The sequence below is a fragment of the Battus philenor genome, unplaced genomic scaffold (genome assembly GCF_028537555.1).
Source record: "Battus philenor isolate CCGP_79_NKW_IND1 unplaced genomic scaffold, ilBatPhil1.0.hap1 SCAF_1, whole genome shotgun sequence".
NCBI classification, from domain to species: Eukaryota; Metazoa; Arthropoda; class Insecta; order Lepidoptera; family Papilionidae; genus Battus; species Battus philenor.
In genome coordinates, this window is record NW_027181661.1 from 9010173 (window position 1) to 9027504 (window position 17332).

The 17332-nt window shown below is 31.8% G+C and overlaps 1 protein-coding gene across 1 annotated transcript; it reads right to left on the reverse strand.

Annotated features, from left to right (window-relative positions):
* Nucleotides 1-2643: 2643 nt before the first annotated feature.
* On the reverse strand, nt 2644-14913 carry LOC137920314 (nuclear receptor subfamily 2 group E member 1-like). Its single transcript, XM_068763614.1, has 5 exons — nt 14865-14913; nt 9313-9366; nt 4963-5199; nt 3674-4398; nt 2644-3020 (listed from the first exon to the last, which is right to left on the reverse strand). The coding sequence occupies exons 2-5, from the start codon at nt 9341-9343 to the stop codon at nt 2838-2840; spliced, it is 1176 nt and encodes a 391-aa protein (XP_068619715.1). The 5' UTR covers nt 9344-9366; nt 14865-14913; the 3' UTR covers nt 2644-2837.
* Nucleotides 14914-17332: the final 2419 nt, after the last annotated feature.

Here is a 17332-nt window from a genome sequence, read left to right on the forward strand (position 1 = left end):
TATTATCTTATCATTGAACAAGATATATATATATATATATATACATATATATATATACATATATATATATATATATATATATCTTGTTCAATATATATATATATATATACATATACATATATACATATATATATGTATATATATATATATATATATATATATGAGTATGTATCTAAATCTAGATAATTTCTACATGTCAGAGCATTACCGAGCTTATAACTGATGGATTAGCCCTTTAATATAATAAAAAATAGGGCGTACGTTTACTTTGTACGGATCACGACTAGCACGGGGTTGATAGATCCTGTGGATTTTATTAATGCTAACCTTCATATCGAACAAAATTTTCTAAAAGCAAAACAATTTGTTTTTGAAAGAGTGAACTTTTGTCGAAAGTTAACAATGCTATGTTTAAAAATATGATCACGTCCCTGAAATCCCACTTTGGGACACAGACATAAAAGATTGACACCCTATTATACTTCATTAAATTCACTAAATATCAGAACCATTTTTCGCTAAATAGGCCTTTCATATCCACATACTATTTAGACTATCTCTTTTACAAAGCAAAAATTTAATAGGTGTAACAGAGATAGTGAATATTTGTTAAAATATGGGGTAACTTTCATCGGTTTCCTACCAATAAACTCTGGGGATGGCATCGCTATTATGTCAAAATGACAATACTCGAATTGACGTGACCGAAAGACTATAAACTTTAGAAGTTAATACGAGATCCCATAATAAACTCTCTTTAATGTAACAACAACTCTAAATTCTTAACATTACAACTGAAAATTGATTGTAAAATTTATAGATGTTTTACAATAGTTAAATGTAGGCTTATACCCAAACGACAAAGTATAATATCGAATGAAACTAAAATTTTCATTGTGAGAGAATCTGACGCAAAAAAAAACAGATAAAAGGGGGTGAACAAAGGCGCATAAAAGTGGAGATTAATCGCGGATTTAGACACAATGCAGAACGAGCGCACACATGTCGTCAGGGACGAGACAACCGGCCTACTGTACATCACTTCTCAATTATTTGCTGCTCTCAATTAACAACTATAGATAAATTTTATACTTCATATATTTTTAATTACGTGCAGCCGTCTAGCGCATTCCTACACTGCCCTAGCCGGACCGTGGTCTTCGCTCCAGAACCTTAAAGCCACGTTAGCAATCCGTTCTGGGCGCTGTGTGGTTAAGACCAATGACACTTCAACCAATCAATACGCTGGGTTATATTTTTTTATAAACACACTATGTCGTAAGGTTTATCATTTGTAATTAAATTGTAAGTAGTAATAAGTTACTCTGAATATTTTTATGTTTAAAAATTACTTATTTTACTATTTAAATTAAAGCTCTACTTTGCATATGTATTAAGTAAAAAGATTGAAATATTCATATTTACTATCAATTTCAATAATTAAAGCAGTCAAAATGGAAGAGCAATGGAGGAATGTAAAACCATACCGAATTTCTAGTTATTATCGATTATTGGCACCTACAAGTGACAGTTAATAAACTACCAAAAACTAAAAATTAGCATACATCTATAAAAATCTATATATTAAAATAACGATACCTTATATTTCTTTTTCTTAAGTATATTGTCAAAAATTGACGTATTACTGAGTATTGGTTCGTCTAGTTTATTTACGACCGTCGACAATTCTCCTGTACGGTTTCACTATGATAAAATCCGTTAGAAACTAGATTTAAAGAGATTTATTGTTAAGACTGTTAAGTATAATTGAAACCGTAACAACCATATAAAAGACCCTAGATTAGCGTTACGTAACAGATTTTATACGACGCCAGTTGTTCTTTAACTAATAAATTTTAATTTTACAACGAGTACTAATTGTTGTTTTTTAAATTTAAATTAATATTTTACTTGAAACAGAGCCTTTAAAAAGTAAGTGTCGAATCGCAGTAGGTAAGGTGCCTTTGACTAATAGAACCTTAATTTAAAAGATAACATTGAGTGTGATTTATATTAATGTTATTCTTATGCATAAATCACATTAGCTTTTGCCCCTTTTAAAAATAAAACTATATGAAATTTATGATGGTGTTTTTTTATTCACAAACTCGCATTATAATATTAAGTATTTTTATAAACAAATTGTGAATCAGCGAATATAAAATTTAACAGGACGGCTAATGCACCGATTAACATTAAAACTATCGACGGGAATGTCAATATAGTTAATGAGCCTCCGGTGACATTGTAATTAATTTTATTCGAAATTTTTATTAAACATCAACTGTTGCACTAAAAATGATTTTATAAAAAGATTAAAGCAGTACAAAAAATATTTATTTCAATTATGTTACAATAAGATTCATTACACATACTTATGTTTCAAACGTAATATTTTTATTGCATTACATAACCTTAAGATAATAAATATAATAAAGTTTTGAATAATATTATTTACATGACCATTCACAGATACTTCAATTTATACCTTATGTAATTTTATCTATTTACACAATTTGTAATATTATAGTTTTTATATATTCTTTTGTTAAGTAATATCAAATTGGTGTTTAAAACTAACTTCAATTTAAAAATTGATAATTTAATTCATTCCTATAAATTACTACAAAATATTTGCTTAGATTCTTCAATAACACTTTTCAGTGGAAATCGATTGCCTTCTATGATGTTAATTAAATTTCGATGATTTTGATATATAACGTATTCATTTCAGGCATTTGATTCCATTATATTCACCCACTCAGTTGTTAAACTTTGGACTGTTTTACGTCCGGTATAGTGCGCGTGTACCAAATAAATGGTTTTAGTCTGTTACTTCAGACCGTATCTTTTCCCGTCCTATACATGTCGCTTATTATCCTCTCGATAGGTATCTCTCCGATGGTTGATCGAAAAAATAATTCGACTATTGTAGCGCTGCAAACTTTTCGAATAACCGGCAACAGTTGAAGAAGTTGGCTCGATCTATAAGTTGCTTGAGGGTACATTCGTGCCACATACTGAAATTTAAAAAGAGAATAAATGATTTATTGATGAAACAAGGAAATGGGAGTGATAATAATAATGACCATCATCATGTTAGTCGATAGACGTGCATTGTAAGGTTTTAGGCTCAAAGATGGCTATGATAACGGATCTTGCGCTGTTCGGATCTAGCGATTTCCCTTACAAATAATAACATACTTTAGAAATTACCCAAGTCCTATATTGTTAGTTTGGTCTTTAACCTCCTCATTGCGTCGTATCCCTTTAAAAAGAATAAAGAGGATCGTGACCGCTTTTCGAAAGTTTTTGGGCCGCTATGTTACTTACGTCATGTTCCGGTATCGAACGTTGTCTTTAAAAATCACAGTCAAATAATATAAATTCCTTTAAAAACTATTAGGCACACTCTAACTGTGATGTACTAAAACCTTTTTTATGTATACATGCACAAAACTAACCCCAAACAAGTCATTCATGGTTGTGCATTGAAACGAAATATTTAATCCTTTTTCATTGTATGTTAGTATAATTTTTATGTTACCGAAATTTAGTAGGTAACATAAATAAACAAGATAAAGATAATAAACAAGATCCATCTTAGGTTAACTCAAAATTTATAACAATATTTATGTGAAGCAAAATTATAAATAAAAATAGTTTGTCTTACCTCGTTAAGAACATTTTGTGAGTGATCTTGCAAAGCAGCAATCGCCGGCAGATCTTGAAGTCTTTTTATATCGGAAACCGCTGATGACAAATTAGCACTGTTATTTTTCTCATTGACGGATGTCTTGAAAAGTACAATCGCCCGTAGGCAGGCAAATTCATTATTGTCTGGTCGTAATTTTGCAATTTCTGACAGAGCATTAGTAAATTCTTCTACTTCTTTAACATTTATCCTTGCATTCTTTTCCCCGTACAATATCTTTAAATCTAATGGATAGAGAAATTGGGAGGTGCCAATTACGAAAAGATCCCGCCATGTTTCTTCCAAAAGTAGTAGCCTATCTGAAAGGGATAAGGAGTTAAAAGCCGGCACGTTTTTCGCCCACTTTACATTCATAAAAAGTAGTCTAGCAGCAGCTTCACACATTGCTTCTGGTTCAGTTGGACTAAGTAAAGAAGCTGTGATAGGTGGCGGAGACGGTACTTTAGGTAGCGCTAATGGTGCTAGCGGGGTGGACAATAAATTTACTCGATGATACGAGTGGTACGGGTTATGGAACAATGACATGTGCGAGGGAGGCAACAAGTTCTGTTTAGGTAAAGCTAAATCAAGAGCCGGTGGAAGCGGAGGATTAACGTTCGATGGTGGTATAACAGGATCTTTCAAAAATAATGCCATTTGTCTTCGAATTGTAGAATTTCGTGGACCTCTTTCATGTTGAACAGCTGAAAATTTCAAAAAAGGATTAGGTACTTATGGCAAATAAAAATATTAGCGGATCTTAACTCCGATAATTATTTAAATATTCTCACATCATTTCATGGCATATAAATTTACTAATATTTATTATTATAATTGGTTTGATTTAGGGGTGTCAAACTCGGGGCTCACGGGCCGCATGCAGCGCGAGATGGGCATTTTTGCGGCCCATTTAATATATCCGAGGCAAAGTATAAATGAAATAGAAATGTGAATTTAAAACGAAACCAGCATATAATATAAATTTCTCGGACAAAAAGATTTTTCCCGTAATAGAAAAGGAAACAATAATTTAACTTGTTATAAGTTAATTATTAAAATGTACTGGTGAAAATAAAAGGAATATTTTCTATGAGTAATGTTTTTTTGGCGACAAATCTTAAGTTTGTTTGGCCCAAATTAGCTTTAAGTTTGACACCCCTGGTTTAGTTAATACTCTTGGGTGGAGAATGAATTTTAATTTTAATACAGCAATTTTCAGTCTCATTTAGAACGTTAGCATATTTACTTAAAGAGCGCAGAAGTCATACCGTCTTTATTCATTCCCGCGTCTAAGCACTTTGCAAGTCTGCATGCACGGCACTGGTTTCTATGGGCTTTATCAACAAGACAGGCGCCAGGACTTCTCGCTTTGCACGCGTAACGACGGTCTCTTCGTACGGACCGCTTGAAAAATCCAGCACATCCGTCGCATGCAAACACTCCGTAATGTTTCCCCGAAGAGTGATCTCGACAAACGGCGCATGGGACGTCGTAAAGTATACGGCCTGGAGAAGAAAATATTTAAGTATTCGATAAATTCTCCAATTTATTATGTCATTGCTAAACAAACATACGTTTAAAATGGACGCGGGGGACAAATTCATAAAGCATATGTAAAGTATGCGCGGTGGCGTCATAATTAAATCACTCAGTGTTAATGATATAATTTTCATATTTGCCGAAATCGATTAATATTTAATATTAAATAAAGTAACTAAAAGGAAAAGGGCACAATCGGTAATATTATAGAGAGGTCGAGACAATTTTGATATTAGATCCTTGTGTCAAATTAAGTAATAACCCTTATAACATATTCAAATTACACAGGATGATTTAATATATGATAATTTGTCAGCAAAACAAAATTATATATTTTTTTTCAATCAGGCTGTAATAAAGTTCAACAAAGTCACTTTGAAATATGTGACATTAATGAATTAATGCAGTAAAGAGTGCGGGGACCGATACAAAACAATAAATAATTTTAATATGCAATAACAATCCGAGTTTTGAAAAATCTTTTTCTTACTGCATCATAATTACGTTATTTGTCTAAAAGCATATATTTTCGTTTACAGTGCACCCTACATTATGTAATTTACACTGTAATTGTGTGTAACATTATGTAATTTACACTTCGTGTTGTAATTATATAGGATTGCCACTATTCATAAAACAAATTTCTAGATCCCCATTGATTTTCGGACATGTATCAGCTCAAAAGTTCAAAAGGTGATGCACATATACCCATTACCCTGTATGTTTTGTATTTTCTTGAAAAGAAATCGAACTTGGGCCCCATAATAAAAATTAATTTTCAATTAATGAACCTTTCCAATATTTTAAAAACTTATAAAAAGCCATCGTTGTTATTATTTTAAAATGCGGTGTGACGGAGTCCTAAATCAAAGTCAATAAATCGTCGCAATGACAGTTTTAATTCAAAAGAGCATAGTAGAGGGAGACCGGGGCTCCGCCTTTTGTTGGGTGGGGCCACGATTCTAATATTTAGGTTACGCACATATTGAAATCAAGTAAAATCGAAATCGAACATACATATACCGAAAATAATTTATTTTATCAAAATAATTGCGATGAAAGACCAAAATAAAAAATCAACACTCCCTCCGCTATTTCGCGACGCACAAATTCTCTGCACAAACAAGATCCCACGGCAGTGTACCACTCGGCAAAAGCGACCCCATAGATAATACGCCTTTATTAATACACCTCCAAACAAGACCGTAGTCGAAAAGGCACCGAGGCACTTCCATTCAATAAGACATCTCGAATAATACATTACACGTGAATGCGTACACTTGCAGGGCAGGAAACGCGGTATCGAATGTATGATTATAAAAAAAGATTCACAAAACTGCCGACCATAGACAATGCGAGGCACAAAAGCCAAGAAGTGGAGCTTGGGAACAATTTGGTAGGTACGACTTAATAAAAGTGCCATTGAATGTAGATAATGACAGGTTTTGTATATACTCTTCGATTGAGTAAAAAGGGCGGTTACGTTAACATTATGTCCGAGGAACATAATGCTAATGAATCTTATTGTACCAAGTACAATATTATTTATTTAATTTTATTTTCTGTATTATACTATATACAAAAACCAGTTATTGCGTATGATTACCGGTAATATTGGTACATACATTGAATGTTTACAAACTCCATTAATACTAAATATTTGTTATATTTCCGCAAAGTCAATAAAATCTTCTACTATCTGCTTACATTTGGGAATGTGATGAATGAAAATTGTTCAGTATGTCTAACTGCACACTATGTCGAAATGAACAATTAACTGTATTGCTCTTAATATTCTATATGAAGACGAATGTGTCTAAATACGAGAAAAAAAGGGAATAGATTCTTAACTGGAGAGATAAAACTAATAAAAGAATTTTTATTATTTCCGAATAAATCAATACAAATATTTATACGTTTAATATTAAACTTTGAATATCTAACGATAGAAATTCCGTAGAGAGTTTAATGAAGCGTCGCTCCTGACATAGTACACGTAACAATTTTACGTGAAAAATTCATAGTTGCAATAGAGTGAAATACTAGTCACCGCCTGAATTATGTATGTTAGCAGTGAGACGGTGGGTAACGCAATTGATAAAACGCATACGTGATATTTGAACAGATGGTTTGACGTTTGTGTGACATTGTAAACTTTCTATAATACCAATAATAAATTAATTATTGTCTTATAAAATAGTCTCATTGACAATCTATACGTGGTTGCGAATGCAGTCACCGTTTATTCTGCAACTTGCAACCGTATTTCGCGAAGTTCTATTATCTTTAATGTTAGGAGGTGAGGAGAATCAAACAATTCCATAACTGCCATAGCAATGTCATTAAACTGGCCAGTTTTAAAAATAATCGTAATTATTTATGTTATTAATATCATTTTAAAACAAAATAAAAATGTTATAAATAAATTATTATATTATATAATATAAAAATATAATAAATTATTAATGTGTGTACATACATTTGTATGTACACATTAACAATTTCCTTTTATTTCCATACTATGCTTTTCCCGTAGGGTTGTCTAGAACAAATTGCCTTGAATGATAAGACCGCTGGTTGTAGTTTTTTATTTTGCAACTATGTATATCTTTTAATTTATCTAATACAGAATATAAAATAAAATAAATTGAATAAAACGAAGCAATTAAATGTGCAATAATTTACTTTCAAGTATTCTTTCACTTATATTTTTAAGATATCATCTATTTCAAACAAACTAAAAACTGAAATGTACACTTGAATTTTATTTTAAAGTTATCGTAACTGTCGAGAAATTTCTCTAAATCGGTTTCTTGAATGTGTCATGCTTTATTAATAAATGTATTTTCTATTGATAACGAATGGTTACCGGGCTATAAAATAATAACCGGAATATTAATACCGTAATAATCACTTCTACTATTAGAAATGCACTGATTACATCCTGTTATCAAAAAAATCTTTAAGCAGAGGGCTTAACAGTCTAATTATAAGTAAACAAAGGCGGTTGATTTGAACAAATAAACACTTGTCCAATTCTTATGAACTCTTCTGAAGCGACGCACTACTACATTTGTGTAGCGGCCTCGAACCGATGCAACGATGGCGTATTTAATTTTGTTGTGCCTGGCATAATAAATGACATTTAGGTCAATTGGAAGCCCCTGGTTAGCGATCATTATCAACCCTTCGTTTTGCGTGGGAGTGATCACCTGTGACCTGTGAACCTACTCGTCGCCCTGCGTGACACCAACGCCCAATCAACAAAAATGAACTGACAATGATGCAGGCAATGAATATCCTTCGTTGGTTGTAATTAATGCTATAATCACTAAATCTATTACTGTTTTTATACAGTAGTAGTGTTGTACAAAACATTAACAGACCACAAAATAATAATAAATGATTGTGTGGTCATTTATTGTTTCTGTACAACATTAACCAATTTAATAATCCAATGAAATAATGTCGTGTAAATTTTTAATAAAAATTAATTTCATTCGATTACTTATTTAACTATTACGATAAATTAAATCATCTTTTAGTAAGTACTTGTAAAAAAAAATATGAACTAAAGTTCTATCCCGTTCAAATTTGATATAGTAAACCAATAGAATTATCATTTGTTGATCGAGGTTGTCTTTCTAATATGATCTATAGTATCTAATAGCGAATTTGTTTTCCGATGAAAGTATCATGACGGTAAATGAGGTAAACAAATGATCGGTATCGTTATCAGGGCTAATTCGCGGCGCAAGGGTGAGAAGGGAAGCAGATGCGGTAGTCCGTGGGAATAGCGCTGATGCCAAATTAGCCTGAACACGTCATCTCGAATGCATAACGTCCATCAAATAATTAAGCATAACATAAAAAATGTCCTGCTAATTACGGCGTCTAAAAGGAAACGAAGTATTATTTACATAGAAAAAATATATAAAACAAAAACATTCAAAGTTCATAGAGAGTTACACAGACAACTAATGATTATCACTAAAATGTAAACATAATTAATAGCAATAGAAACGATCTCTTTTGTCCTTTTTTTAAAGAAAATTTTCGGTCAAATATTAACTACTTACTTGAAGATGTAGGCATTGATTGCATTTCCATTATTATCTAGTTTTTCATATCATCTGCAACAAGTAAATATAAATTGTTCTATATAATTCATACAAAAAACGAAGAATGAATAGTTAAAAGTTGTTCGTAATTCTTTTAATAGAATTCATTTCTACAAAATCCCAAGTGATCACATCTAAATAACATGTGAAGTAAATGACATCGATATTATACTTTTATAAATAAAACTTATAGAAGTATGAATTGAAAGGTTAATTCTCTATTTTAAGAAACGTTAAAACATAATTTAATAGTTGTAGTGGGAATTTTCACACAGTCCAAACCGTGCGAAGGTAACACTCAAGTTACGCTCCGCACTGTCCCTTGTGGTCCATAAGAGCTCTTGAAATTTAAGCACTGCGAAAAGAAACAGAAAAGAGCGAAACAAAAATAATTGCAACTAATGTAAGAAAATAAAGCGCCATTGTTCAACAACCTACGGTGCTAACATCTTTTGGCTACAAAGCTGAGTGCTACTTGTATTTTTGTTCATTATTCGCTTTGTTCTATAAACCACTTGTTACACTAAACGGTTGTTGCGTCAAGTATACCTCGTATCGAGAGCTTAACAATAAATTCATTTCATTTAATTTGTCATTTTCCCAACGATTCTAATAACACATAGGCTCGAGTACATTTTAATTTCATAATTGTATTTCATAGTAGATAAAATTTAAATAATATGATGTAACCAATTAATCAAGGCTAAGTATTATAGTCGATAATTTAAATATTTTCGTGATGATAAAAACTAACAATTTTTTCGACATTTAAATAAAAAAAGTGGTCGTCTTCCTTAAATACGGTAGTGTCGCAATTAGAACACAACAGGGATGTAATATAAAATAAAACATTGAAAAGTACAATAAAAAAATCGTCAACGTTATTAAGAATGGACTGAAGCATAATCCTGACCGCTGCGTGCTTTGTTTGTTTGTCGGCACTTATCCATTGGGTTTGCATTTTTCTCGTCATAATTAGTTTCGCAAAACAGGTAATTAGGCAAGGATAATCTGGGTTAGAACGAGAGGACAATGGCAAGGATAAGCCGCATCGCTTCGGATAGGCCCGGTGTGCATCGGAGGGTTGCTAACAAAAGCGATTCCAATAATAACATCGGAAAGTCGGTAGCTTCTTGCTTTTAAAATTGAGATCCTGCAAAAAATATTTGTATGAAGTGTATTTTCCGTACATTTGACTGGATTTTAATAGTTTTTTTTTTGACTTGTGGTGTGCTGCCTGCTATTGTATAAGTAAATACTTCACAAGCAGCTGTTATAATAACAAACAATATTAATGCATCGAGCACTGAATTTCATCATTATTTTCTATTTGTGAAATTATTTTGCCTTAAATTTTCAAGCGATTTAGATGTCTATTTTTCATATTATTGGCGTTGATTGTATATAGTTCAGAAAGCATATATTTATATATTTAGAGTGTAAATATATATAAATTTGGGTAGATTATGATGTGTCTAGGCCGATAAAATTTAAATTTATAATTGGTTTTGTTCCCCTTAAAATATAACTTAAATTATTTTTTATACATAATAAAAGATTAATAAAGTTAAGTTTGCACTAATTTTAAGAAACATTTAATAAGTGAAAAATAGCTATAAGTGCATTTTAGACGCTAGTTAATTAATGTTACAAGAAAAGAAAAATTAAGCTGAACCAAAACTTTTGTGACAAAACAACAACATTGCACGGCCGTCGCTACATCGGTAAATTGTTACAAATCTTAATTAGTGATTGGCTTACTTTTAAAAAGATCACTTAATAAAAAAAAAACAAAGTAATAGAATAAAATATAATTACCACATATATGTCAAAGAAAACAAAACGTACAATAAAATCGAATGTCTGATAATTTTTGCGCGCGAAGTAGTTGTAACGAAGTTAAAGAAACAAAATTAACTTTCAATAAGCGTATCGAGAGACCGTTAATGAAATAAATTTTAACGACTTCACAAGTAAGTGAAAATTAATTTTATAACATTAAGTCGTCCTTAGTCCATATCACTTTCAATCGTGAATTGATTTAACGCCAAATGTAATGAGGAATTTTATATAGGTAGTATAAAAATTTCGTATTTAAAATTACTTACATTAATAGCACTTAATTAAATTGCGAAAATTAATTAAAATATATAAACCAAAGAATAAAGGAATATGAAAAATGATTAAAAATTCGTACAGATTACGTCTATGCCTAAAGAACTGTACTTATTTATTTAATAGTTATTTAATATGTGAGTTATAACAAAAATATTAAGGTGTCCTAGTGGCACCGAGGGAAAAATATTCACGGATGATACGTATATCCTGAACACATTTTAGATAAAACAGCGCTCTAACCTGCATGCCTAACGTGGCGATAATTGACACATACATATAAGAGAATCTATCGGTGAGGCACATGTTCAACCGTGAAGTAATACTTTGAAACATAATTTATTTTAGTTATAAATACGACCATTAGTAAACAATATATTAAAAAAAAATTAATAATCAGATTTTTGAAAACACTTATTTTAACTTACGTTATTTATTATTTATGTAACCCTTGATTTTTCGCGTTTACTGAGCGCAAACAGTTGGAAGACGGTTTACCGGTATTTGATACGGATCTTTCTTCCACCAGTTGCGAGTCACGATAGCATTTTATTATGTACAATTGTTCTTATAGGAAAATTTAGTTAAAATGTATATATTAAAAATATTATTTATGAATTTTATTAAATTTTACATTCATTTTTGCATTATTTTATTTTAGACCGCTGCCCAAGCGCTGCAGACCGTTAAATGCTTTGAGGTTTAAGACAATGTGTCGAGCCAATTCATCAAAGGATTCTGCAATAGATTTTTTTCTTTAGGAGGCCCGGTAAGTTGAACGGTGGTTATACCAATATATACCAAGGTTTTCGCAAAGGGTCCCATAGTTACGTCTTTTGGATTCGAATCGGGAACAGTCTCGGAGAAAGTATTGAATTCTGTACTGTGGAGCCTTCACAGGGGCAGGCCTCGCTTGCAGTAACTGTGCCCGCGTAGTATGAGATGAAGAGATGTCTTGATGAGTTTGCGCAGTTTGTTTATGTCGGAGAGTTTCTGAAGGAGTCGTACGGTGTGTCGATCCTCTGTCAAGCTCTCGTATCTAGCCTGCTGCGATTTCGGCATGGATTATACTTTTTACGAAACTCACTGATAAGAAAGCATATGCCGGTGAAGAGTGCATTGCGGCGGCACTCTTAGCTGCCAAGTCCGTTACCGACAACACCTATGTTAATTTTAACGTAGTTAATGTGTAAAGCCTAAAATTATGTGACAATGGGGTGTGTGTTGCTACAGTTCTGTAGTGTGAATTTTCAGGATTAAGTTTTATATGTTATTCACACTTTGTGCAATAATTATTTAAGGATGCTACTGCTCACGAAACAAGTTTTCAGAGGAAGGGCAAAAAGGAAGGAAGGAAGGAAGCGTCCTCTGCGTACCATAATACCACACTACCATCACCAACACGCCTGCCAAGTGCGGATATTAAAGTATGTCCCCCCGTATATACCTTTGGGGACCTATGCCTTGCAGGGGGCATCTAGGGGCTGAAACAACGAGCTACGCGTTTAACCCATTAAAGATTTTACACCTTTATACAAAAGCCCTGTTTATATAGAGAACAAACATATTAAACGTATTTTGGAGTGTACAACCGACTCCGAACTGTTTTCAAGTAAATTATGCTGTGCTACGAGTTGTGTGCAAAGATTTTACTTTTACACAATATATGTATATTGCTTTAGCTTTATAAAGTGCTTACGAGACCCGCATACTCAGCTTACGGACAACTTTGATCCGACAGCTGATCTTCGACCTACCGCAGTTCCTACGCATCTAATTGTTAATATCCTTAACTCCGGAAAAATTATATTCAAGGTTACAAGCAAATATATATAAAGAAACCTTATAGCTATCCCATATTCTTTTATATTGGAACTGTTTATATATAACAGTGTTTATTTTTTTATGATAAAGTTTCATTAACCAAGATGCTCTTAGATGAGTAACAAATGAACATGAATGAACAGAATCGAAAATTATTATTTTTATATTTTATCAGAGAAAAAGGCAATTTTAAACATGTAATATTATTCTACATTATTATAGAACATGTAAAAATTATATAGATATTACTTTCGATACAACCAACACAAGAAAAGTATGTTAAACACTAATTATCAAGAGTTATAGCAACAGAATTACAGAGCTTATATGATTGCAAATAAAGAAACAGAATATTTAAAAGCTAAGCGATAAGTATAATAAAATGGACCTCTCAAAGAGATTTATGCATAGAAGACTTTTTTTTATTATCTAAAATGTAAATATTTCGTTAATTTTTATGATATAGCTATTCTTCTGATTTATTATGTATTGTCAGTAATTTTTAACATTATTTCAAGCCATGTATCAAAACCCCATTCTAAGACCGCCAGGCTGGTAAAAACATTGTCATGGTTTCGCAGCAGCGAACCTTGTAATTTCTAAGAAGAAAAGTTTATGTTTCTATGGGAGTGGCAAGTCATTTAAAAATAAAAACTATATCTAAATAGAAATTAAAAGAATTAACTGTCCAAAAATCACTTTGACCAAATTTAATACCTAAAAGAGCGGTTTAAAATTATGCAATTTTTAATTAACGGCCTCATTCACGCGTTGTGAATCTTATAAAATCCATTCTTGGCTAACCTCTACTCGGAAAAAGGCCGGTGATGTCTACCAAATTTAAAATCTCGAAACCTTATTTATGGTTCTATTCTATCATGATGAGGCTGTATGTTTGTGGAAATTTCTTATATATTTGAATATATTACAAAAGATAGACAGTCGATGTATATAATTACGACTATGTCTGCATGTACTTTTTCAATTAAATACATCAAAACGAATCTTTTATTTCTTTTTTTATTACGAAAAATTTTATTTAATAAAGGAAACAAAAACATTCATTGCTATGTTACACAGTCGTCACTTTTTAATGTTCTCATTGAACCAGCCTAGTTCATTAAAACACTGAGCAAGCAAGATAACAATTATATTTAAAATTGTAAGCTTTGATTTTAAAAATCTTCACATTATGTTTCACTCCCTATGTACACATAACACTTCTTATGTCAATATAACGCCTTTTAAATAGAGGCTTATTGTATCCCAAGCTATCGTGTAACACTAAAATAAATTTAGGAAATATTTTAAATTTAATTTATTAAAAATTTGAGAATAATGTTTAGAAATTTTGTTGCAAAGTATTAATAAATACAAGAAATAGAATATTACAATTAAGGTTCACTTAAAATATAATTTTGTTGTCAGTAATAAGTATTATTAAAAGCATTTCGCAAAAAAGTGCGCATTAATATAATTAAAAATTATTAATTTTTGAGCATTCGCTTATAAAAATTAAAATCAATTAATCGCAAAGCTTTATATCTATTAGATATATTTTAAAGACTTACTTGTAAAAAACACGAAAAATCACTTCACTTATTGAAAATTGCGAATCCAAAAACTATCGGCGGGACCACTCTTGTGTTTACGTTAGAGGTGGTTGATTGCAGAGTGACGCACGCGCATCCCGCAAGGGGTGCAACAGCGCGCGGGGAGCCTACATTACCCGCCCCATCTCTTTATGGTCTAAATTGACAATCTCATTGATAGTTCCATTACCGCCCCATTTTTACTTTAATAATTTTTCATTATAATCTAACGTATTCATCTTTGTTTATAATACATATACCGGTGATATTATTAACATTTTAATGTCGGTTAAAAATAAAAAATAAAATCAGACTATGTTAAATGATTTTTAATGTAAGTTTTTAATATCTAATATAATATAATATTTAATTAATTTCAAACGCGAAATCATTTTATATCTATATTACTATTATTTTAATGTGATTGTCAATGGAATAGTAAAAAATAGTTAAAATGTGGATGAAATCAAAAATAATAATAAAAGTGTCAACATTATAGATTCGCGGTGCCATCTTTAAAAATCAGATAATGTGGACAACTGTCAACCAAGGGACGCAGTTGTAAATCTGTGAGCTGATTGGAGAACGCAGTCATGTTCCCTGCTGTGTAGGGAGGCGTCTTTGCTTTAATTTAGGGCCACTTTGTATAGATTACCCTTTGTGAGCGTGACTTTGGGGGTTGCCTTTGTGACTGAATAGTCATTTTTTAATCGCAGCTCATTATTACTGCATTTGTCAACGTAATAATTATCAATATGTTAATATTTCGCGCTAACTACCAAACATCGATCTTACTGTAAAAATATATTTAAATATTTATTACCGTAAAGTTATAATCGCAATTGTCTAAAAAATATCATGCTCAGTTAAAGTTAAAGTTTTTTTTGTGTATTAATCAATTTGGAGATATAACTAACATATTGATGTAGCATAGCAACGTAGGCTCTTTAAAAGTGTTCTTGGTATTCTCACAGTAACTTTTCGGTGCGTTGCTGTTAAATTTTTGAGACAGGGCTATCGTATCGGTGAAGATGTTTTATGTGTCAAAACAGTAATGTCATAGAAATTCGACTCTCCGTGTTAAATTTTATATTCTAATTAACATAAGTATCTAATTTGTAATCGTTTAGCCCATTGACTCCCACAGCAAAACGTAGGCTTTCACTAAAGACACCTTCCAAGTTCGCGGAACGGAAGTGTCCATGGATCAAGTACAAGTTAAGTCAAGTCCATGTTCATGAACCCTTCCGCTCCGTGAACTCAATTCCGATGAAGCCGTAAAAGCACCTGAGCTAACAGCATCAACATCAACCGAGAAGAAGCAAGGACCAAAGACATTTATGGGGGATAATACTGTAATCGCCGCGCTTGGCATGGGGGTTGATGACCGTAGAGTGGAATACTACAGTGCTTACCATAGCAATGGTACACTAAACATATTGCTGCTTAGCCTCTAAGTACTTGTTTGTGAGCAGTGGCAATCTCTTACAAATAATGAACAAAGTGTGAATTATGGAAGATTGTATTCCGGAAAAGTCAATCCTTACCGCTGGGCTACTACTGCCCACACATTGCTTATATTATATGTTATGTGTTGGAAATAAAATTAATCGAAATCAGATTATTATTCTTTGTAACTACGTCGTAAGCCGTAGGGCTCAGATTGGTGCCCTTTTCGCAATGTTTTAAATATTAAAAATTATTCTCCAAAACGGCAATAACTTTTATTATGTCACAATGCATTTTTAATGATATTTTTGATACATGTTTAATAACTTTAATGTATTACTTTTGTTAATGGCAAATTCTGGTGATATAATTTCAACTATTTTTTTTTTAATTACACTTAATATTAAGTCTCAAAATAAGCTTGTCTTTCAAAATCAAAGTGCTTATAACTATCAGATTATTTGTCAAAAGTCCGCTCAGCGGCACCTTCATATGTTCGTATATCGCGATAAAGAATTCCCTCGTCACAGTGTACAATTTACATTGACTTTCGATTTGAATTAAGTTTTGTGATGTATTTTTTTAAATGCTTGGACTCATGTGCCATATTAAAACTCTATCACTTGACATCACGTGAACATCCAGTTAAAATGTATTCTTAACACAGGCCCAAGTGGTTTTTGCAGAATCCGCGTGGTGGCCGCTGCAGCCTAGCCTATTAAAGATTTTTATTTACGCTAAGTAAAATGTTCTCCTGTATTTATATCTCTCCGTTTCCGTTGTTGTGTTGATGTTGATGTTTCCGTATATGTTTGCATCGTTAATCAATCTACTGGCTAATTAATTGGCTAGTCTACAAATTTTATTAAAAAAATGTTAATAATTACTTAATATACAAATTGATATACAGGATTAATAAAGGCAATAATAAAGTTCATAATAACACGGTAACAGTTTTATTTCGAAGTATATTTTTCACTTTAAACCCAATACGCGCG

Bases quoted from the DNA above. Each gene is read 5' to 3' on its own strand.
- LOC137920314 (XM_068763614.1), bottom strand. From the start codon at position 9,343: ATGGAAATGCAATCAATGCCTACATCTTCAA. The intron at 4,399-4,962 runs GTATGACTTCTG...TGAAATTTTCAG, and splicing joins CGCGGGAATGAATAAAGACG to CTGTTCAACATGAAAGAGGT. The intron at 3,021-3,673 runs GTAAGACAAACT...TTTAAATTTCAG, and splicing joins CACAAAATGTTCTTAACGAG to TATGTGGCACGAATGTACCC.